The 24,427-nt window shown below is 53.4% G+C and overlaps 1 protein-coding gene across 1 annotated transcript in view; it reads left to right on the forward strand.

Moving 5' to 3' along the window:
- Positions 1-24,427, forward strand: part of ZNF609 (zinc finger protein 609) — a 57,918-nt gene that overhangs the window by 20,310 nt on the left and 13,181 nt on the right. Inside the window, exon 2 of the mRNA XM_074156185.1 lies at positions 22,577-22,802. Coding sequence (XP_074012286.1) covers positions 22,577-22,802 — 226 coding nt within the window. The remainder of the gene's footprint in view (positions 1-22,576; positions 22,803-24,427) is intronic.

Genomic DNA, 24,427 nt, shown 5'->3' on the forward strand with positions numbered 1-24,427 from the left:
ATATCAGTGAGCGCTTCTCAAACTCTCGACCTGCGTGACTTGAGTTTCTCTTCTGTGTAAATTGGTTTCTCTCTTAAAACTCTGGATGAAATAGGCTTCGGAAGTGAGGGGATTTACATTGCACTGGCTCTCCAGGGCTGCCAAACAAGCACCGCAAACCTGTTCCCACTCTTGATCCTGTGGGGAGGAAAGGCTCCGAGGCTCCCTGAGGAATATCGAATGGCATCTTGCCGCAGAGTGGCTGCGTCTGGGATTACTCGGTAAAACAGAAGGGAGGTGAAAAAAGGTTAATACGGGGCTGGCAGCTCCAGAAGCTTGTGTCCTTCAAGCTGCGGTGGTTCAGCTGGGCGGCTCTGGGCTGCATGGGGTGAAGGTGGTTCTCAGCTTATCCCTGCGGTCTGGCAGAGGAAACGGGATTTGGAGGAAATAACATATTAAGTCTGAATTTCTTAAAAACTGATTACTTAAAATTGATTTCTTAAAAAAAACCCAACAGTGTGCTTGTTAGCAGGGGCTAATTGCAAAAACTACGTGGCTTGTGAGAGCGGACCCGTGAACCCCCTCCTTTTGCCCAGGCTGTTTTGGTGCTCGCTCCTCGCATGGCAGAAGGGACCATGTTGGGGCAGTGTGGCACCCGCGGCAGGATTCAGGGAGCAGCCAGTTCTGCCTCCGAAGCCCGGGGCTGAATCTGGGGTGAGTGGAGGCGGGAGAACACCCATGGGCAGGTGTGGGGCAGCTGGGGAGCTGCTCCCACAACAGCGTTCCTGCCTGCTGGTTGCCATCGCTCTTTCCAGGAGCTCAAGGGAGGATCAGCCTCCAGGTGTTACATGCTTTCATGCAGGCTGATGTGCTCGCTCACCTACTGCCGGCAAGCACAGGCTTGAACAAAAGCCGGTTGCCTGCATCTGCCTAGTTTTATTTTTTTATTTATTTATTATTTTTTTTTTGCAAACAAGCTGGGTGATCTCGCCTTGGCTGTTGGCACCGTGTCTTGCAGCATATGACAGATAATCGGCCTGGCTCCCCGCCTGTGGAGGAGGTGAGGCTCCTATCGATATGTGACCTGGAATGGCACGTCAGCTTTATAAATCACTGCCTGCTGCTGCTGGGGCTTCGTGCCTCTCTCCTGCTTCTTGGCAAATTCAGTATCTGCTGCCAAGCTACCCCATCGCTCCTTGCTGCTGGGTGAGCACGCTGCTTGCTGTCGGAGTCTGCCCGGGGCGAGGAGGCGGGACAGGCTTCCCTTCCAGTCCCTGCTCCTCTCTTAACGTGGTTTCTCAAGGGACGAGCAGAGCAAGTGACTCTGCTAAACTGCAGGCCGGTGGCAGGGCTCACCCCTCTGCCCATGCTCCTTGGGATGTGGAGGACGTCTCCTCACTGGGGGACACCGGGACTGCCACCCAACCCCAACCGACAGCCGAGATCTTTAAAAGGCAAAGATGAGAGCGTGAATGACGGTTTTATGTTGGTTTTGCTGTAGCAAAGCTTGGATTTTGAGCAGTTGCCCAGTGCTCAGCCTTGGGGTCCATCAGCTTTCCAGCTTGGAGGGTTTGAGCTGCTCCAGTTCTCCACTGATCTGCCACGATTGGTCAGGAACCATCCTGGGAGCAACCACACACTGCACCTCAGATCCTTGTTCTAGAAAACAGTGAAATCAATGTAGTGAAATGTGGTGCCTCCTTTTGGGGTTTCAAGCGGGCTGCTCCCCTGAGCATCCTTGGCGAGAAGCCTCTGCTGCCAGCTCCCTGCTCCAGCTGGCAGCTTTTGGGCACTGAGTCACTTCTGCCTTTCCTCCACACGTACCTTAACTTGGAGCCCGGCTCGCTGGATTTTGAAGCCAGCAGCAGGTTTGCTGACAAGCAAGAGGACAGCTTGGGATCTGGCCAGGGTCTTTGCTTGGTTCCATGCTTGACGGGTTACCAGCACTGAGTTTTGGGGTCATGGAATCACAGAATTGTCAGAGTTGGAAGGGACCTCTAGAGATCAGTCCAACTCCCCTGCTAAAGCAGGGTTGCCCAGAGCACATCACTCAGGACGGCATCCAGGCAGGTCTTGAAGATCTCCAGAGAAGGGGACTCCACACCCTCCCTGGGCAGCCTGTTCCAGGGCTCTGGCTCACCAGAAAGAAGTTCTTCCTCATATTTGAATGGAACTTCCCATGTTCCAGCTTGTGCCCGTTGCCCCTCATCCTGCCACTGGGAACCACTGAAAAGAGTCTGGTTCCATCCTCCTTCAACCCACCCTTTAGATACTTGGAAGCATTGATAAGGTCTCCCCTCAGCCTTCTCTTCTCCAGGCTAAAGAGCCCCAGCTCTCTCAGCCTTTCCTCATCAGGGAGATGCTCCAATCCCTCAATCATCTTAGTTGCCCTATGTTGGACTCTCTCCAGTAGTTCCCTGTCTCTTTTGAACTGGGGAGCCCAGAACTGGATGCAGTATTCCAGTTGTGGCCTCACCAGTGCAGAGTAGAGGGGGAGAATGACCTCCCTTGACCTACTGGCCACACTCTTCCCTGTGCAGCCCAGGATCCCATTGGCCCTCTTGGCAACAAGGGCACATTGCTGGCTCATGGAAAGTTTGCTATCCACCAGGACTCCCAGATCCTTCTCCTCAGTAGTGCTTTCCAGAAGATCCACCCCTAACCTCTATTGGTGCCTGTGGTTCTTCCTCCCCAGGTGCAGGACCCTACATTTGCCCTTGTTGAACCTCATTAGGTTCTTCTCTGCCCAGCTCTCCAGCCTGTCCAGGTCACACTGGATGGCGGCACAGCCCTCTGGAGCGTCGGGCAGCCCTCCCAGTTTGGTATCATCAGCGAACTTGCTGAGGATACACTCTGTCCCCTCGTCCAGGTCATTGATGAATATGTTGAACAGGACTGGGCCGAGTATTGACCCCTGGGGGACACCGCTGGTTACAGGCCTCCAACTTGACCCTGCTCCATTAATTACAACCCTCTGAGTTCTGTCACACAGCCAGTTCTCAATCCACCTCACTGCCCCCTCATCTAACCCACACTTCCTTAATTTCCTAACGAGGATGTTATGGGAGACAGTGTCAAAAGCCTTGCTGAAGTCAAGGTAGATGACATCTGCTACTCTCTCCTCATCCAGCCATCCAGTTATAACGTCATAGAGGGCTATCAGATTGGTTAAGCATGATTTACCCTTGGTAAATCCGTGTTGACCACTTCCAATAACTTCTTGATCTTCAATGTGTTTGGAGATGACATCTAGAATGAGTCACTCCATTATTTTCCCAGGGACGGAGGTGAGACTAATTGGCCTGTAGTTCCCTGGGTCCTCCTCCTTGCCCTTTTTGTGGACTGGTGTGGTAGTTGCCTTCTTCCAGTCCTCAGGCACTTCACCTTTCTCCAAGACCTCTCAAAAATGATGGAGAATGGCTCAGGAATAACATTTGCCAGTTCTCTCAGCACTCGTGGGTGTCTCAGGCTGACCTGTCTATTGTAGGGAGCAGAGGCGGTGAATCCCCTGATCTCGACACAGGCATGTTAATGAGCCGAAAGCCATTTTCTGTCGCTGGCTGAACTGCAGCAGGAATCGCTCGGCAGGGGCACGGTCAGGCCCTAAGCTTTGTGAGCACTGGCAGTCCCCGGCACTCGCTAAACAGAGCAAAAAATTGCTGTAGCGCTTTATTCCAGCAGCAGGAGCAGAGGCGAGCGGAGCTGCCAGCGCTGGGCTCAGCACAGGGACACCGCTGCCCTCCTGGAGCAGGCGACATCACCGGGCTGGGCTGCCAGGCATGATGAAGAGGAGGGTTAGGTGAGAAGGCTGCAAACCTGTTGGTGGGTAATTCCCACGGATGCTTTCCTCGTTTGCCTTCCTTTCAGGGCCGGCTTTTCCAGCTGGGGATCAGACCAGCAGCTCCTGCTTGATTTTTCTTCTTCCTTGAAGGTTTTTGCTCCAGCTGTCAGTGCTGCCGTATTCAGGCTTTTCCTTAAGCATCTGCTTCTCATGGCTGAAGACGCAGCGAAGCCAGTCATGGATCCTGGCACTTGGTTTCCTGCTTTTCAGCAGTGCTGCTTTTCTGGCATCCCAGCACCTCTGCTTTCCAGGCTGCCTTTGGGGAGCTACAATCTCTGGGATCAAGCCACAGAGGCTTTGAAGGACAACATCTCCTGGGGACAAGCTTTTGCTGTGGTTGGTGGGATGGGCTGGGGGTGACGACGGGGACTGAGCTGTGCTTTGGGTGGGAGCCGCGGTGCCTTTGCAGACCAGAGCCACAGCGTGGTGGTGGGAGGCTCCATCTCCAGTCCCTGCTTACCCTTGGTGGTGGTGTTTGCCTGACCCTGGGTTTTGTGATGGCTTGTGGCTCTTGGGAAGCATGCTGGAGGTTTTGTTGCGTGTGGAAGAGTCAGAGACCTCCGTCTGGGGCTAAGGGATGACTTCAGGAAAAGGACTGTGGGGCTTAAAGCACAAAGAAAGCCACATTAGTGGTCTGGGTACAGCTCAAGAGATGCTCTAGGAGCGGGATGCAGCGGGTGAGGCCACCGCAGCTGCAGCTGCGGCTGTAAATAGTGCCCCTCTCCTTAGGGAAAGAGAAAATTGTTTCCCCTCGCTTGCTGCATCCCTTTCTCTCTCCCAGTGCCCTGTTTCTCCTCCTCTTCCCTGCCATTAATTGCTTAGCGGTTGCTGATGCAATTAAAACAAGATGTGTCTGCAGCCTCTGTGCTCGCCTCCCTCCTCCGAGGTCTCCCCCTGCCAGCAAGGAGGTGGGAGCCGCTGGCTGGGGAAGGCAGCCCCGGTCCCTGCATTGGCTGGCTCCTGCCTGCGGTGCTGGGACGTGGCCACCTGGTCCCCGGAGAGGGTGAAGCAGCTGAGCCAGGGCTGGAGCAGGGACGTTTCTCCTGGCCCTGACTCTTGCTGCTCCCAAGGATGGGAACAGGCTACAGCAGAGACGGTCTGGCTTCTTGCAGCTCATGTCTAACAGCAAATGTGTTGTTTCCTTTGCTTGGGAACCAGGGTTCGGTTTACAAGCGTGATGCTGTGCGTCACTTGATCAAGTGCCGAGCAAAGCCTCCTAGGCTGAGGAAGACCTATGTGAGGGAAGCAGGAGGTGGGCACCCCTCCCTGTCGGTTTCTTGGAGTGGTCTCCATGCTCCAGAGCATCCTCCTGCTCTCCAGCTGAGGCTCATGTGCTCTCAGTGCCTTGGTACGGTTGTGAAATGCTGGAACTGACCCCCAGGGGAATTAACGGCACTAGTTGTCCCAGCATGGCCGTATCCAGACTGGAAAGCATGTAGAGACAGATGGGCTAAGGTGGTACTCCTTTAGGAAGGTGGGCAAGTGGTTGGGGCCTGGTGGGTTTAGCAGAAGGGTGTGATGCTGCTGCGTGTGCTGTGATGGCTGGTGGAAACACTCCCATGGCAGCATAAATAGGGGCTCCTCTGTGTGTCCAACTCTGGAGTAGTTTTCCATAGCCTCCGGTTAATGCCTGCGTGAGGTTTGCGTGGGTCAGTGCCTCACTGGCAGAGCCAGGGCTGGCCACGCTCTTCCTCCTGCTCCAGGCTGTCCCATAGCTGCCAGGCAGAGGCTGTGATGACTGATGGGCAGGACATCTTGTGGGGCTGGGGATCATTTGTGCGACAGCTAAAGCTGGATGACAGATGAGTTACGGTCTCTTGGCTTTCAAGGGAAGAAGAGTGACAGCCATGGACCACGGGAGATGCTCAGCTAAAGGCACAGGACCCCAACTCAGTAGTCTCCCAGGACGGCAACTGCAGAGGCTGCTGACATGGAGGCCAGAGAGGGCAGAGAAGACGTTTGCTCCGCTCTGGGTGGGAAGGGAGGTTGCTAATATAACAGAGAAAGACTTTTCTCCTCTACTAATCAGCATCCTGCATCTCTTCCTATCTGGGTAACTCTGCCCAAGGCAGTGTCCCCTGGCGTGACCCCACCTGGGCAACCCCTCTCTGTCTCTGAAACATTGTGTGACTTGTGGGCTCTTCACTTGCTTCTTCTTCAGCGCTGCCCATTGGCTTTGGTGTGTCACTGGCTTTTTGCATCCTTACTTATGTTCCTCTGGTTACTGTTACCTTATTCAGGGATGTTCTTCAGATCCCCTTCTCTGTCGTGTCTGTGGTGGTGTTCCTCCATGCGGAGGGCATCATTCCTTGGGTTTTTACCAAGTTTTAACTCTTTAATCTTGTTGCATCCCTCCTATGCCCTGGTCCTTTCCTAGCCCCCATGCAGCTTTCCTGAGGCTTTCATCCCTGCAGCCGTCAACTTTCTTCTCCAAGGCAGTGCCCTTCAAACACCAGCGTTTTGTCTTTAGTCTCCATGGCAGAGAAGCACCTCTGGGGTCTGAGATATCGTCCCTGTCCCTCTCCTTCCCTGGCAGCATCTGCGGCCGTGCACGTTTGATCCCTTGAGCAAAGGCCTCCTTGGCTTCAGGTCTGGGGCAACATGGCTTCTCCAAGCTGCTGTTCTTTGCTTCCGAACTCGCCCCTGTGCCTCTGCTTTTGTGGTGGGAGGGGGTTGAGTTGGCCAGGGACTGTGTCCTTGGGTTGTGCTACTGTGCTGCGTTGTGTTGGATGCCCTCAGGGAGCTCCTTGGTTGTCCCCACGTGAGCTATATGATGTTGTTCAGGGGACATGGATGCCGCATCTGCTGCAGAGAAGAGCATGGCAATGTTCAGACAGGCACCAGGGTGTCACCTTCTGCCTCTGCTTGACGAAAGCCACCATCAGGTGCAGATGTTGGTGGAGACGCAAAGTGATGGGTGCTGAGGGCAAGGAGGGCTTTTGCTGCCCACACCACTCTGAACACAGGGGTTGCCCCAAACAACCGTCTGTCCATCTGCCTCTTGCCTTCATGTGCACTTTTCTGCCCGCTCCCAGGGTGTCCTACAGTTGTGCAAAGCCCTGCTGTTCCCTGGCCAGGGCCTTGTTCCATAGCCCTGACCTGGGACAGCCCTGCTGTCTGCAGACAAGTAGCCCATTAGCATGTCCTGGCATCCTGGAGCAGCTAGTTGGCACATTAGGGACCTTCTTCCTCAGTCCGAATGATGTCTCATATGATTGTTGTCAATAAAAAGCTGTTACTCCTTTCCATCAGGTACAAGGCAAGAGTAGATGAGTATGTACAGACACTCCACCTCCGTGTTGTCAAGAGATGGTGTGACTGAAGGTCAGATGGGTTTGTTCCAGGGATTTGCAGGCAGAAATGCATTTCTGCTTCTTTGGGCTGGTGTAGAGGTGTCTAAAGCTATTGGTCAACCATTGTGGTAGTCCTGTAGCTTCCAGTGTAGCGTACGCCATTGGTAATGAGGAATCTTCTCTTACGGGGTGCCGTTGGGTCACGACACCGATCCAGGACAGGCATGTGACAGTGACGTTCTTGAGAGGGACTCTGGCATGCTGTCCCCCACTTACCTTAGTTTTGTATTTTGGTTTTTTTTTTAATTCCTAAGAATCTGGACTTGAAAAATAATCCCTAGTTAGGAATCCAAGGCCAAGAAATGCTGTGAGACTGGGTTCCCAAGGAGCCTGGCAACGTGGCGCCGTAGGGTAGTGGGGTCCCTTTTTACAGAAGCGACCAGGAGGATGGATTAAACAGCATGTGATGCCCACCTGTGCCCTCCAGGTCAGCTCTGAATGCCTGGTGGAGTCCAGCTCTGAACCCTCAGCATTTCTTGGGCAAGCTGACTTTTTAATTGTCCCTCAAAACCAGCTGTTAGGTGTGGAAAGCCCTGGGGAGCAGATAAGGAGCTCCCCGATCCCTTCCCACCTCTCGTCAAGGCAGGAGGGGAGGATGGAGGGGGTGGAAACATGCAGCCAGCAGGTAATTAACCCCAGTGCTTGCTGCTTGTCGGCTTTTTTTTAACTCAGAAGAGCCCTTCGCAGTGAGGACCCTGCATGTCCAGACATTGGGGTGCTCAGGGACTGCCGTCCGCTTCCCTTGCTGAGCCCTCTCCTGCTTTCCGGGGCCAACGGGGGTGCTCACGCTGCAGCATCGGCACTCCCCGTTCCTGCCAAGTGCTCCTTCCATTTCTGCCCCCCTTGCTGGGCATAAAAAACCTCCAGGCTCTGGCTTACGACTCCGTTGTGTCTTTCCAAGCAGGGCTCATGTTCTCCTCCATGGTCTGGGAGAACTGTGATCCCTCTTGGCCTCAGGGAACGGTTGATTTTTAATGATGGGTGTCCAAGCTCGGGGCTGTGGTGGCCACTGAAGCACGATATCCGGCAGGGCACCTTGAGTGTGGCATCCTTGGTGCTAAAATGCCAGTATTTGTTGTAATTATGCTGCTCTTTCTCACAACATTAGGATTGCTCTGCCTTAGCGGGCTGTTAATTTGAAGAATCAATGAGACTTCAATGGGGCAGGGAATAAAATCAGTGAAGATCTGAACTTGCTTATGGTGGGTCTGTCTCTAGCAGCATCTTTGCTTTTATTTTAGGGATGCTGGCTAAAAATCCAGCGTGTTGGTTGAATATGACCTTGGCTGCCTTTCAGCCCCGCTGCTGCTCTCACCCGTGTGCCCAACAGCCCCGGCATCTCGGTTTTGCATGTGTGTGCAAAAGGTGCTGCTGATGTTAGATGGTGTTTTTTTGGTGGCGACTGTTTTCCATCTCATTTCAAAACAAGTGTTGGGCTTTCTTTTGTGGCGAAGGGGAGTGATTTGTTGTTAGCTGGAATTCGTCGACCCGTGGGTATCCCTGCGCGTAGCCTGAGAAACACCAGGTTAGAGGCTAAAAACCTTCCTGGAGCTTAATTGGGCTGGAAGAAGGTTTTGGTCGTGGGGTGGTGTTGACGTCCCCCTTTGGTGGGGGCTTATTTGGATTTCAGATACAAGCTCTTCCCCTTGCTATGGTCCAGAGGAGCTGATGAAGCAGCCACTTGAAGCTATTTTTCTATTTTTACATCGAGTGCTCTCAAGGAGGAGTATGGCTGCGGGCAGCAGAGTTCTCTGATGCGAATCACGAAGATCCGCTCCCGTAGATGTGCTGAAAGCCCCCAGCCTGGCTCCACGGCTCTCCGGCTGGTAGGTAGCCTGCAGGTGATGAGTTATGGTCTGGCTCGGCTCCTCTTCTCCCCGGCTGCTTGGCTTCCCCGCGAGCCGTCGATCCTCTGCAGTCGTGCTGCTCCACCGCTGGCGGCTGTCACTTGTCAGCACAAAACCCTCTGAGTGAGACCTTCGGGCATCGCAGCCCAGCTGTGTCCAGCACCCAGGGCACTGGCTCGTGGGAATTGTAGGGCTCCGTGGTTGATGGAAGGGTGGTTTTTTGGCAGGAGAAAGCAGACCCAGGAGGAGTGCCCAGGGCTTGACTCGTGCTGCACGGGGAGGTCGGTGGGAGCGGAGATGCCTCGCTTGGCACCGTCACGCTGGGGGTGTTAGAGATGAGCAGTGTTGAATGCTGCAGCTCCAAGCACAGCTGTGGTTGATTGGGTGGGTGCAAACCAAACTTGTACTGCAGGAGGGTTTGTCAGCAAAACCTGGCTTGGGGTGGGATTTTCCCCCCAGAGCAGTAAAACCCATGGTCCTGGGGCAGAGTCCAGGAGCTTGCCTTCCTCCTTGCCGTGCTCTCAGCTCACCCGCCTCCAAGCCTGGAGTTAAAATCCAGAGTGATGGTAGGTGATGGGAGCCTGTGGGTTCACCTACAAAGTTTGTTCCTCCTCCTCTTGCAACCCATCAGTAGGGATTTTATGGCAACAGGAGCACGTGTCGTGCTGCTTTGGGGTCAGTGGGTGCAACTGGGCATCGTTCTGTTTGGGGGTTAGAGGGACAGCAGCTTGATTTCAGTAATTAAAAAAGCCTAGGGAATTGGCTTGAAAAACTTCCTATCTAAATTGCTGCGTCCTGCAGGTACCGACGCCTGCGTGTTCCCAGTGGGAGCTGGTGGAATGTGGGTGCAAGGCATTGCCTGAGGGACTGGGGAGAGCACAGCGCCGTCAGCCAGAATAGGATTGGCTTGTGCTGCTTTAAAAACAGCACGTTTGAAAAAATATGCCGGAAAGCTGGGATTTGGGGTGTGGGCGAGACGCAGGATTCATGGGACCCGGCACAAAAAGTGAAGATGTTTGTCCTCACCCATTTTAGTGTGAGGTTTCCATACTGTGTGCCAGGGAGACAGGGGCACTTACTCCACAAGCGACGCCGGGAGCTGTTCCTCCAGATGCGAGTCCCCTAAGGGCAACACCGCCTGTGGGACATGCATGGTGACACCCTCCTCTTGCTTGCCCACACCCTCGTATATCGTTTATTTGGGCTTATTTCTCACTCGCTCCCCTCCTGTAATTTCCCCATCAGGCTGTCGGGCAGAGCTGGCTTTGTGTCTGGAAACCACCAGGATCTCTCCTGGCAACTTGAGCAAAACCTACAAAGAAGAGGAGATGAGAGCCAAGTGGGCAGCTTCCTAAACGTGCAGCCTGCAGGGGCTGGGACGTGAAAATCATACCAATACAGGTCTTTAATATTAAATAGATGGAAGGAAGATGTCTCCTCTTGCTTGAGGGATAAATACATCTGAAACTCCTCCTAGACTTTGCTGCTTAGTGCATCTGAGATTCGTGGGTCTCGCCCTGGAATTGAGCCTCTCCAGGGGCTGCAAATACCTGGCTATGACACGCGTGTAAAAAGCTGTGCAGCGTGTGTGCGGCGTGCCGGCACGTCTCCAGCCCGGCAAATGAGTTTGCTTCTTTCCCCCCAGATCCGTACCTGGGTGCACCCCACGGTCTGGACAGGGGAATCGGATGTGTCACCAAGGCAAGTGTCACAGCTGTCTGCGGTCCCCTGGTGCCCTCAAAGCTATGCTCCCCCGTGCTAGGTCTCCTGCAGGAGCTGTGTGGGTGGCTTAGGAGGTGCACCCTGCTTTGCAGGGACCTTGTGTTGTCTCCTTTGCTCCCACCCTTTCCCCAAGCAAATTTTATAGGTACGAGCACTGAGTGCATAGCTTGGCTTCTCATGCATTGGAGACAAGAGTCCATGAGACCTTCAAGACCAAATGTTGTTTGTAGCCATAAGCTATTTGGTTTCTTGTGCGGGAGAACTGCTTAGAAGATACTTCAGGTTGCTGTCTGCCCTTTGGAGGTAGACCAATGTGGTGAGAGAAGGACTTTTTTTCTTACCTGCTTGTCTATGGACCTCCTGGTCCAGCCATAGAGGTGGACTTCCATGCTCTCATCACAGCAATGCTCAACATTGTGGTTGCAACATGGAAGAACCTCCGGAGAAGATAACCCTGCCAACATTTGGCCAGCCTGAGATTCACTGGTGCATTGTCTGAACTTGGGCAAGTCTGAAACTGCTGGATATTGGCTCTGTGGAAGGATGAGGACCACTGCCATGCCTTGGGAACTGCTGGCAATTTAGAGCATGGCATGGGGGGAGCTGGGGTGTCAGCAGCACTTGGGTGCTGAGGGAGTGCTGTGGGGAATGATGTGGGTGCCCTGTGTTACTGATGGAGGGATGTGGGGAGGGGGAAAGGAGAGCAGGGAAAGAATGAAGGATTTTCCCACTTGGAAGATGCTGGTGTGCTTAGGAAGCTGTGGCCAACGCCTGTCTTAAACATTCTCGTCCTTGATTCATCCCATTCCTCCTTGCTGTCACCCTCTGCATCACCCTGCATAATTCCTCTCTCTCCCATCGTTGTTTTCATCCCCCATGTGTTTATAGGTTATGGCTGTGTCCCCATGTAGCTGTGGCTGAACCAAGTTATCCATATTTAGCTCTTTTAATCTCCTCTTCCAAACCAGTCCCTTCAGCCTTCTCAATATTTTTGTTCCTCTCTCTGAGCTTCCTCCAATTTGTCTACGTCCTTTTTGTTCATGAGATGTCCAGAGCTAAGCACAGTCACTGCTCTCCTGAGAAGAGCCATCAGGGCAAAACTATTACCTTCCTCCTTCTCCAGTGCTGTGTCCCAACGCAATCAGGGTTGAAAGAGGCAAGGCACGTGTAGACGTGGCTGAGCAACATACTGTTTGCTGCTCCTGGCTCTGCCTCTGGGTCTCTCTTGCAAGCTGGCCTCGCCCCGTTAGTTTCCCGGTGGCTATGGAAGACAGGACAAGCATAGCCGAGCCAGCTTGGTGACATCTCTGTGCTTAGAGGAACTCCTAGGCCATGCATGGACATGGCCTTTGCATGGACAAAGACGAAAAGGGTAGATTTAGGTTGGACATAACAATTTTTTCACAATGAGGGTGGTGAGACCCTGGCCCAGGTTGCCCAGAGAAGCTGTAGCTGCCCCATCCCTGGAGGGGTTCAAAGCCAGGTTGGACGGGGCTTGGAACAACCTGGTCTGGTGGAAAGTGTCCCTGCCATGAAAGGCAGGTTGGACTAGATGTTATTTGAAAGTCCCTTCCAACCCAAATCATTCAGTAATGCTAAGATGGCATCTTGGAGAAGATCCCCCTCTAGATCATCAGGACAGCCTTGGGGTAACGCTCAACTGACTTATGAATGTCTGTAACTCCATGTACCCATTGCTTCTCTTGCATGGTGGCTCCAAGTGTGACTGGCTTTTGCTTTTGGATCAAATTGCATCCCTTGGATGTTGGGAGATGCAAGCCAAGGCTGTAGTTCTGGCTGTTGTGGAAGGTACAGCCGTCTCCATGGCACATTTACAGCCTGGTTGATGAAAACACTTGCAAGTCACCCCATCTTTCACCTCACAGCCCATCTGTTCTTTCTAGTCTCTTCTCTGAAAATACAAGGGCCTCTCTTCTCATTATCTCATGGGCTTTACCAGATGTAAAAGTTGATTTCTTAGTGGTGTGATAAAACTGCGTCTGTGCATGTAGTTGTGTTGTCCATCATGGGTCCTTTGGCCTGGCAGCAGCGGCAGAGTAGTTGTGGTGGCTTATGGGCTGGGCTTTGTCCCTTCTCACCTGGGAACGGGGCTAACGATGCAGTTGCTCTGGATGCTGGGACTGATGGGGAGAAAGGTGGTCACTAGACTGTACGCCCAGCAAGCGGGGGAGCCCATCTGAGATGAGACAGGTTGGAGCCCAGCTTGGTTTTGCTGCAAGTGATGGATCCATTTGGTATTGGTAGACAAGGGCAGAGCAACAGATGTCAGTTACCTGAACTCATGCAAAGCGTTGGACACCGTCCCACACAACATCCTGATCTCTAAATTGGAAAGTCATGGATTTGATGGATGGACCACTCGGTGGATCAGGAACTGGCTGGATGGCTGCACTCAAAGGGTTGTGGTCAACGGCTCAGTGTTCAAGTGGAAGCCAATGACAAGTGGAGTTCCTCAGGGGTCAGTACTGGGACCAGTGCTGTTCAACATCTTTGTGGGAGACATGGACAGTGGGATAGAGTGCACCCTCAGCAAGTTTGCCGACGACACCAAGCTGTGTGGCATGGTCGACACGCTGGAGGGTGGTCCCTTCCAACTCAAACCATTCTATGATTCTGTGATTTCCTCCTCTCAAAATTTACTAGAATTCAATTTTATACAGGAATGGTTAGCAGATCCTTGGCTGTGTCTCCTCTGGCTGACTTGTATATACTGCAGCTTTCCAAAGATAAGAACTTTGTGCAAGACACTGTGCCTGGAAGGGCGTCATTAATTAATTAAATTATTTAATTATTAATGCTCCAGGTTTGCACACTGCTGTGTGTTCTTGCGTGGCTGTGCCCTGGTGTGAATTGCTGGGGGCCCAGCACCTGCAGCTTCCAGGCATTGGATGTTCAGACCTGCAAGACCAAGGTGGAGAAAAATTGGGTGAAAAAAATAAAGAAAAAGTTGAACCAGGCAGGTGGAGCTGTGCTATTTCCTAACCGGCAGCTGAGCTGCTGTGCCAGCTTCTCACTCTCAGCCTTGACCTACCAAGCGTCTGCCTTGGCTTACAGTCCTTGGTTGCTAATCCTGGTCAAGGTTTCTTTGTGACTTTCAGGTTCTCATCATCTCCGGAGGGCCTGTTTTCAGTCTCTTTCATAGTGCACAGCAAATCGGGAGTACCATGTTTTTCTGAGCTCTTTGAAGGTGGTGGTGGAGTTGAGTCTCCTCTGAGAAGGGTGTTTGCACAGGGACCTGTAACTGTGGTGGGAACCTGCTGTCTAGGGCTTGTGCTGGTGCGTACCTGGCATGGTGATGCTTGCTGTAGGAGCTTCAGTTCAAGCATAATATCCCTCTCCTTAAAAATAGAGATAACTGCTTTCTTTAGAACCTCCTGGGAGTTACAGGATCACCCACGCTTACTGGCTGACCTCTTGGTCTGCCTAAATGGAGATGCCAAGCTCTGTAATGTGTTCTTTGTCCCTAGAGCTGCTTGGGTGGTGGGTCATTCCTGGATGAACCTGTGGCTCCGGTGCTCAGGATCTTGGCCAGGGTCCTCTGTAGCATGAGACAGACCCCACAGGTCTCATTGCCTGCTGGGGAGTTGGCAGGGTTAAAGCATCTTGCTGTGAAGATGCTGGTTTTTCATGTGATTTCTCTTGCTTGCTTTGTGGATTTGGGTTTTAGGGTTGTCTCTAGCTTGGCTGTTTGCAACCTCTTATCCTTTGGCTGGGTTTTATGTAGCTGGTGGTTATCAGGGGGCTTTTAGCGGCGGCTGGAGCTGCATCACACCGTGGCAAGTGGTTCATGAAAGGCCTGCCGGATTTATATCCTCCTTCTGGGAGATTGATGGACCTGGGCACTCGTGAAACCTTTTATGTTCTTCCTTTGCCTGCTCTAATGTGCTGGTCAAAGAGTGCTAGTATTAACAGTGGTCATTTGAGTGCTGCTCGCATTTGGGCATGAATTTCATGTGGGCCAAGGCAGAAAATGCATCTGCCTCGCTGTGATTGTGGCTTTGGTCCTCTTGCTTCTGCTCTTCCTACATAAACATCTCTTAGTGGGAACAGACTGGTAAATTAATGTGGGGGTGGTCGGTTGAGAATGGCTGGGGAATGGGAACTGGAGGAGCCTGGTCTAGGTGGACATCTTAAACTGGGGGCATTTTAGGGACTTGAATAGCTGTCTTCTGCAGGGCTGGGACCTTGCTGGGGAGCCAGTTCCCACGGAACAGATGATGGCCTCCAGCCCAGAAAGCAGAAAGAAGGTGACATGTACATCTCTGATGGGAGGCACTGAAGGTGGTTGAGAAGGTCCCCAGGATAGGGGCCTGTTGTGTCTCCCATGGCGGGGAAGGATCCTTTTTCTGCTCGGGTGGAGTTACCTGGTTATTTTGTTGGGTTTGGGAGAAGGAAAATAAATCGAAGCAAGACTTTTCCCCGTGGTGGTTCTTCCACTTAGCATCCTGTCTCAAGGGATGCATGGCTGGTGTCAGCAGTGCAGGAGATGCTGGAGGCAGAGCAGCAATGTCAGAAGCCAACCACGCCAACCATGCATCAGTGATGTTGGCCGTGTTGACAGGAAGGTGGGTATGGGATGGAGGGGCTTAATGTGAGGCATGGGTTCCCAGTGGGAAGCTGCTTGCCCTCATCAGAGCTTTCCTGCTCTGGCAGCACTGCCGGAGGTGAGGATGACTCCGAGGACCAGGAGCAGCCTCTGCACGTCAGCAGTAGTGCTGAGGGAGGGGCCAAAGGCTGTGTTGGTCAACGTGAAGGATGCTTGCAGCCATCTGTGGTAGGTTCCTGTGTTTCTAACTATATCTGCCCTCCCTTGACCCAGACACATCTCTAGTGCTTTTGCCACATGGGATCTTTACCCTTTTCGCCACTGACCAAGCCGCTTCACATTTTAATTCCATAAAACAGGTGACCCTGGTGCAGCCACTTGGTGGGATATCAGTTGTTGGCAGCAGGTGAACAAGACCCCAACAACACGTCCTCAGTCAGCTGGTGGGACCAGTGCACAGAGGTCCCAGCTTGGATTTCTTCTTCCCCATGTCTCTGGCTCACATCAACTGTCCCCTCTCAGCGCTGCTCTTCATTCGCTACCTCTCTCCTACCAGAGACACCTCTTTTTTTTTTTTCTCCCCCTTCCTAGAGCAGATCTGATAGTCTTGTAAGTGGTTGGAGCAGGTGACTTGGTGCCAGCACGTCTGTCTTGGATACTATTCCTGGCTTTATTGAAGACTCAGTAATATGCAAGATTGTGCCTCTGCGGCGTCTGCCTCCTCTTGATCTGGAAACGCTGCAAGCGCTGAGATAAGACTGGTTGTGTTCAAGCACAGATTTTCTTCCCTTCTCTGCCAGGGAGGGAAAGCGGCTCATCAGAGGTCATGCTGGGTAATATCTGCATTTCGCCTGCAGGGTTGGTACGCGTACAGCCACCTGGATCACCTGGGTGTCTGGATTAGTCCCTCTGGAGCAGTGGGAGGTTGTATCTCCAGCGTTACTGGATGGGCTATTGCACCCTGATATGCCCATTAACTGCGACCAGGTCCATTTTCAGTGCTGCTGGTGGTGGGGCCATGAGCTTTGTGCAGAAGTCCTCGACCAGGCTTTGGTTCAGCCAGGTCCTCCCCAAAACACCTGGCTGAAGAGTCTGGGTTTGAAAAGCGCCTGCCGACTCCAACCAACGCGCTGCATTGTGCCAGCCTTTTGGCCACCATCTCCTGCTGGGACTTGCTGGCCAGGGAAGGGGTTTGTGTGGATGGAGGCAAAGCCTCTCCATGCAGGGGACATCTGGACCTTGGAGCTGAGAGATGGGTGCTTGACGTGGCCAGGAGAAGGATGCACAGGCAGCTTTTTGTAGGCAGAGCATTCCCACCACACCGTGCCAGCAGTGGCCCTGTGGCTGGGAGAGACTGTGAGTCTCGGGCATGTGTCTGGGGGGGAGCACCAAGGACAACCCTCCAAGGAGTGTGTGGGGAGGAACTGGCCTCTCCTGGTTTGGTTTTGGGGTGACGGTGAGAGTCCCGGGTGACAAAGCTGGTCCAGACCACTGGGTGCTATCTCCCTCCCAGCCTGCCATGGAGCCCGGGGCTGGCTTTACCTGCCGGCTCCCAAGGACGAGCTGCATCACCTGAGGAGATAAGTTGGGATCACTGTTCCTTAAAAATCCTTAGTTCCCATCCAAATTGCCTGGCTCTTCTGACGGTGGCACTGGCCACGAGGTCCCACGCTCGCTTGTCCTCTCTGCAGAGCGAACTCAGGGAGTGCGATGCTGAGCCCGCTCTGCTCTGCGGCTCGTGGAAGCCTTCGTCCTTCCTTGTTGTGACAGTTACTGCTTCTTGCTAGAGGGGGCTGTTGGAAATGACCATCCTCCTTTTTCCTTGGACCAGCTGCCCTGATGTCCTCTGGGCTCGGATTTACCGACAAAGAAAGCCGATGTCCTCCTGAACGCCTTCCCACAATTGGTAGAAACAACTGGCTTTGTTTATTTAAGCTGGCATTTTTCCAGGGAAGGGAAACTTTCTTCTAAAACAGATGTCTTTTTTACATCTGGATGTCAGCAACCTCAACCTCCAGCCTAGCAAGAGGGAAGAGAAATGGGCGACAGAGTTGGGATTGATGCCCCAGACCACACTCCTGGCTCCATCACTGGACCTGACGCTTGTGCCACTATTATTTCCCCGCATGTGGGCTTGGTTGGAAGCTCTTGTTGGCTGCTTTCTTGGTGGGGTCCAGACATCCAGCCAGTAAACGGTCAGGGTTCATGGCCACCCGTGCTATTTGGGGAAGGGGGTCTTCTGGAGCCTCCTCCGACTGCTGGGGGTTTGTGTGCCTCCAGTGTGCGGGGACATTGTCGCTGGGGGATGTGACCAGGAGCTCTGGGCGAGTCTCTTGAGGGGGAATGGTTTTAAATTGAAAGAGGGAAGATTTAGATTAGATACTAGAAAGAAATTTTTTGCTGTGAGGGTGGTGAGAGCCTGGCCCAGGTTGCCCAGAGAAGCTGTGGATGTCCCATCCCTGGAGGGGTTCAAGACCAGGTTGAATGGGGCTTGGAGCAACTTGGTCTGGTGGGAGGTGTCCCTGCCCAGGGCAGGCAGGTTGGAACTCGATGATCTTTAAGGTCCCTTCCAACTCTAACCATTCTATGATTCTTGGAGCTTATTGAGCAATGCTTGCAAGTAGATTCAAGATTGAATCGTAGGCGTTGTGGGCAGTGGTGCCAGGAAAGTGATTTGTCTTCAGGCTCTGCATACCCGGCATTGGGGATCAGGTTGGAGAAGACTTTGGATCCTGTTTGAAATCCTTGCCGAGGTCACTGGTGGTCGGGGGGAGGCACCACAAGTGCTGCGCTTTTGAGGTTTGGAGCTGCCCACCAAAGGTGCTCATCAACTGGATGGATCTGCTCCCTGGTTACCTCTCTTCAAGGAGTTGGAAGCTCATGTTCCCAGGTCCTACTCTAAAAAGCAAAGCTGTTGGGGTCCTGCTGGTGAAGCAGGACAAGAGTGACAACATCAAAGCACCCAAACGTTGGGCTGAGCCTTGCAAGGATGTGGGAAGTGTTGGCTGCGGCCTCAAGCAATGCTCCAGTGATGGGGCAGTTTTGGTCCCTGGTTTGTCTCCTGACACACAGCAGGTAAGAGTTTGTGACCAGCAATGAGGCCTCCCCTTGGCTTTTGTTGTCTCTCTGTGTTTGCGGGAGTTGAAGAACCCTTCTAGATGAGAAAAATGGGCCACTGTCTGTGTAGCTGTTTAACGTGGGGATACACTGGAAGCCTAGCACCGTCTCACACTGACCATTGCGAGGTCCTCTCTGACAGATGGGGTGCAGCTCTGTGGGTGCCCTACACCCCGTGGTTGTTAGCAACCTCTCTGTCCTTGTAGATGCACTACAAATATCTCTGCTGGTTACTCTTCTCTGGGTTTTGATGTCCCTGTTGGCTTTTATGACTCAAAAATGCTCTTTTCTTGCCCGGTTGACTTTGATTATTGGGAGCAAACCAAAATACTCATAAATATAAGTGGGTGGTCTGGGTGGTTTAGGTTTTGGCATCAAAATTACTACGGTGTTTTTATTTTTGTTGCGCCCTCTTCTCTTTCTGCCTTTAGCTAATTGCTGCTGTGGAGTCCCTTTACCAGTGACTGATGTTAACGAAGCTGCGCTGGCACAGCTCTAAGATGGCAGGAGATGCTTTGTGTGCATCTCCCCACGCCAGCACTCTCCACCCCGCTTCCTTTTACGGTGGGACTCTGTCCCACCTTCGATTGAGGGCTGTGTTGAGGGGCAGGTTTTAATTACCCACCCGGAGCCCTTTCCCCACGCCTGGCGTCGCGCGGTGCCATCGGCGTCACCCCGCACTCGGTGGATTTGCTTTTTCCCCATGGAGCAGCGCTTGTGCTGGCCACCGCCTGGGCTTGGCTCTGTTCCACTTCTGTCCTCAGCGGTGGTGAAAGCACGTTCCTCGTGATGGGAAAGCCTTGGCGAGGAACACAAAGGGCTTTCATTAGGGAGGCAGCGGCAGGCGGGCGCGGATGGCCAGCGCTGGTACCGGGGAGCTTCACCCCATCCAGCTCCCGCAGAGGGGCTGCTGGAAACATCTCGGCTCCCTCCAGCAGCGAGCGGGTCCTGGCTGCCTTTGCACTTGCTGGCATTTAATCTTAGAGCCTGCTTGGCAAGGAAAGATAAATAAATTTTCCTTCTGAAAAGGGGATTTAGGGCCCAGAAGTGTGAAGTGATTTGCTCGGGGGGTGGTGGAGCTGGAAGGCAGGAGGGTGCAGGACTGGCTTTGGGGAGCTGGGGATCTCCTCAAGCTCCATCCTCTCAGCTGGAGGAGATGGGAAAGCCACTGCTGAAGGGTATGAGCACTGCCCAATGGCCCTGATGCCACATTGCCCTTGGCCTCTGGCCTGGCGGAGGGAGCTGGGCACCCACTGGCTCCCCCCAGCCCTCCTGCACCACCAGCAGATGCATCTCCCGACCTTGCTCCATAAAGCAGGAGGATGAAAGCTGTGGCACTGGGAGATAAGACACACATTGGGGGGAGCTGAATTCAGAGATTGATCCATCTGCCTCTTCCTCCGGCACAGCTTTTGGCTTTTTTTGGACATGTCCCACCATGGTGGCTCCTTTCCTGCCCCCACCCTTGGAGAGACACCCTGGGCCTTTGTGTTTTGCTCTCGAGCTTTGGGCGAGGGAGCAGAAGAGCTGCCTCCTCTTCCCATGGCTGCTGAATGAGTTTGTTCCAGTGCAGGCTGAAATATGAAATCCCATCAAGCCACCTCGCTTATTACAGAGATCTCAACGAGCTGTTTATTATGCACCGTGGCGTAATGCAGATTACGAATGTGACCGGGCGATAATTAGCAGAGCTGGAACTGTAATTAAACGCTCCCGTGCTGTGCTGTGGTTTCTGTCGCAAAGTGGAAGGAAGCTGAACGGTTCCAAAACCTGCAGGTCCTCGGGGTGCACACACGGCCGCTGCTCCCAGGGTGCTGGGGGGAGTGCTCACCATCCCCAGCTGGGTTCTCGCTCCTGCCCCCCACAATCAGGCAGGCCTGCCTGGCTCCTCTCCAGCTATTTCATTACCCGGGGGCTTGCTTTTGGCTTGCAAAACGTGGCGTCCATGAGTGATTTTCTTCTTTTCCCCTCCGAAGGAGCCTCGTGCTTCCTTTGAGCATCTTTCGGATCCGCCAAGATGCACGATGGGGTTGCTGTATTTTGGGGGGTGATTTGTCTGTGAGGGTGCAGCCCTCCTCTCTGGCAGGCTCATGGGTTTTTTTTTACACCAAAAAACCCCATTCTCAAATCCCATGGGGTGCAGCTGGAGCACCAGCTGTGGGGCAACCTCAGAGGTGGGTGGCGATGGAGAGCTGGGGATGGGCTCCTGGGGGAGAGCTGGTCCTGCTGGTGGGAGGCCAGAGGTGCTGGGTGGGGAAGAGAGCCGTGGAACAAGAGCTGTGCTGCTGGTGGAGGAGACCTTGTGGTCCAGCTGCTGCTGGACCAGCCACCTCCAGGCCATCTTTATCACTCAGTGGAGTGGATGCGCTCTGATGGGCCGTCCAGGGACAGGATGGATACAGGCGGATGAGGAGAGTGATAAAGGCATGTGGGCAGATGGTGCTTTGTGTTCTCCTGTTGGAAGAGCAAATCCACCTGCCTTGGCAGAGCCAGAAGATCTCTGAGTTCTCCATGAGGGTCACGTTTGTGTCCCCCACCAGCAGCCACCCCCGTGGGAGTGGGTAGAAGCCGCTGGTTGGATGTAATCTCCTCCTCTCTGCTCCTCTGTCTAGAGATTTTTCACTTGCACCTTCTCCCCTTGCAAACGGTGTTTGTGTCGCTAAGGATGTGGAGGGGCTTTGTGGGGTCATGAGTTGCTTGGGGTGACGGGGATGCTCCAGCTGCTCACTGTGGTTATGGGCACCGCACTGTGTGGGGCAGGCGACGCTGGGCATGCAAGCTTCTGCTGGGGTCATTTGTCTTGCTTAAAGGATGGAGGCATTTATCTTGCTTAAAGGTGTGAGCAAGAGAACGAGCAGATAATTTTGGTGGCCAGTCAGGACCAGGGTGCCAGTTCAGGGTGGGAGTCTGACTGTTTGGTGGCTGTCAACTATATTGGCTGGGGAGAGCTAGCAGTGAGGTTGGACGTGGTTGTGGGCTGGTGTCTGTGTCCCTGCTTGGTGACCAGCAAGCTTGGTCTCTCTGTGGTTATAATCATCTCCTCAGCAGAGGCGTAGGAGGACATCTCTCAGTGTAGTGCTGGATGTTCTAGAGGCATCTTCCCCTGCTTGAAACCGAAACCCAGGTCAGCACTCGCTGATGACTTGATTGGTTTCCTCAGTCTGCTTCTGTTTTGAGGTTGCTCAGTATCTTATCAAGATCACAACCCGTACAGAGAGGAGGTCTGAGCAGAGGATGAGCAGGTAGCCCCAAAACTGCTGCAAACGCTCTCCAGCCAAAGTGAGGGGATGACTGACTGCGGCTGGCTTGGCTGATGGACCCTGAAGGACAGGAAGGCCTCCACCCTACCCTTCCCTTGGCCAGCAGCAAAATCAGCCCGTCAGCCATCCTCCTCCTGACACTGCTGCAATCTGCTTGCATGGCAGAGCAGCCGAGGACCTTGGCTCGTCGGTTGCAGGGTGACTTGGCTGTGGTTTTTCTTGGCATGTTGGCTCCTTGGCTTTCCAAGCCTGGCTCTGGTCGTGAGACGCGGTTTCTGTTTGCAAGGAGAGCACAGTGGCTGCCGCTCAGTTGGCTCAGCCATCATCCAAGTCAGGCTCTGAAGCGGATACTTGTGCAGAGAGGAGGGATGTGATCTGAACACCTGCATCTTCAGGTGGTCACAGGGTAGATTTGGGAGGAGGAGGATGTTGGAGGGAGACTGCTACTTGTTTGTCCTGTCCAGCCAGTTGAGCCGAAGCCTATCATTTTTTTTTCTTCAGGTCCAAAGTCATTGACTGCGTTTACATCTGAGCAATAGCCAAAAGGCATCCTGACCAGGGATGATTACCCTGGCAAAAGCCGTCGGGGAAGGAACTTGGCACAAGCTCTTTCAGCAGGAGAGCAGATATCTGCTCTCCTTTGGGTGTGGGAGGGACATTTGGGTGTGATCTCCATGGCTACAAAGTGCTGGATCTTCAGGGTTACATGGGTACAGGCACGCCAGGGTGGGAAAGACCTGTGAGATCCTTGTCCTCTGGCAGGGTGTGGGACTTGAACCGCCTGCTGGCACAGGCATTGAGAAGGTTCTCCAGGAATGTAGATGCCTGTTGATACTTGCTCTCCTTCCTGTGTTCCCAATGGTGACCGGCATGTTTCTCCTTCCCTGCAGATGGAGTCTCCAGTCTCTACACCTGCAGTGTTGCCCTTGCACCTCCTCGTCCCTGTTGTCAACAACGACATCTCGTCGCCTTGCGAGCAGATCATGGTACGCACCCGCTCGGTGGGAGTGAACACCTGCGACGTGGCTCTGGCCACCGAGCCCGAGTGCCTGGGCCCCTGCGAGCCTGGGACCAGCGTGAACCTGGAGGGCATTGTCTGGCAAGAGACAGAGGATGGTAAGTGTCATTGGAGAGCTTTTTGCTCTCCTACAATATCATTTTGGAGTTATAGCAATCCCTTCCTTCCTGTGTCCCTGCTGTGTTGCTTGTTGGCACGTTCTGTGCTTTCCCCCCACCATCTGGGTGGTCAGGACACAGAAGAGCCCTTGATGTGTCCAGCGAAGGGAGTAACGGGCCAAAACTCGCATCAGCCCAATGCGTTGTGTTATCCCAGGCAGCGGGTGAAAATCGAAGCTGCCATTTCTCTGCCTTGCTGCAAGAGCGAACTTGTTCTGGAGGTGCCAGAGGAAAGGCCCTGCCAGCCTGCACGGGAACTTGATGGAGTTGACTTCATTTCTGCTTGGCAACCTGCAGGTCTGTCACAAAAACGCTGAAACCCTGGGAGGCGGCAGAAATCTCCTGCTGGATTAAAAAACCCCAACGGAGCTTTCAAAATCGACTCAGTGGGAGATCGGGCTCTCGAAGGCAATTGAACCTTTTTTTCCGCTGGAGCTCGTCTCATTGTGCGCAGCTTGGTTTGCTTTCCCAAGTCCTTTGATGGGTTTTTGTCGCTGTTTGGGGCTCAGCCAAGAAACGCGGGGATGAATAGGTGGCTCAGTGGACCACGGCAAGCGCTGGAACCTGGCCTTCATTCCAGCCTTGTTGGGATGCTGGAGGTTTCTGCTTTGGGAGGCTCGGGCTGAGCTCCTCAGGTTTGTGTCTGGCTTCAGCTGGGGTCTGGAACCAGAAACAGAGACCAGAAGCTCAAAGGTGAGAGAGAGCAGTGGTGGTGGTAGCCAACTGATGGTTCACCTCGGCTGGGTAACCTCTTGGACATCTGTTCCTGCTCTTCCATTGCTGTTGCATGCGGAGAACGAAGCTGTTGGCCTTAATTCCCTGGCTGCTCCTCACTGCCACTGCCTTTGTTATCTCCCACGGAAGCTGAACTGAAGCCCGTGTTCCCATGAGCTGCTGCCAGGGGGGTTCCTTTCTTACCCTGTGCTTTGGGAAGACAGGGATGGGCCCAGTTTGCCTTTCCTCTCTCCCTGCTGGGAAACTGGTTTTGAAACTGCGGTTGGCACAGAACCAAGTGCTGCGATGGCCACTGGTGTGGAGCTGGTGGGCACCAAAATTATTACTGCTGGGAAAAACATTGTGACATAAGCTATTTGGGAAGAGAGGAGTGCATGGACCATGGTGGGGGTGACTGGGACATGATTGCTTGGGATGGGGACCTCCAACTATCTCACAGTCGTGCCCTCTCTTCTTCACCATCCGTTCAATATGGACGAACTCATCCAGATTGAGGCAGTGGGAGCTCCTAAGTGTAGTTTTTCTGCTGCTCCAAGACAGGAGAGAGCTACATGTTGTAAAATTGGACCCAAGGAGCCTCTTCGAGCCAGGCTTGCTGGTGAGGACAAGGAAAGAGAAAGCGGGAGCGGTCAGGGGCCCTGCTCTGTGCACCCCAGGGCTGGGGGCTCCAAGAGGGGGATCTTCTTGGAGAAACATGGACAAGGTCTTCTGCTGAGTTTTCTGTCCACTGACACAGCTTGCTTGGTGTCTGCCAAGAGCCTGATTGCTTCACAAGGTGTAAAACCTTCAGCTAGGGAAACTGAGGTATGGGCTGAGTGTTGGGAGGAGTG

This window comes from Numenius arquata, chromosome 11 (genome assembly GCF_964106895.1).
Source record: "Numenius arquata chromosome 11, bNumArq3.hap1.1, whole genome shotgun sequence".
In the NCBI taxonomy this organism is placed as follows: Eukaryota; Metazoa; Chordata; class Aves; order Charadriiformes; family Scolopacidae; genus Numenius; species Numenius arquata.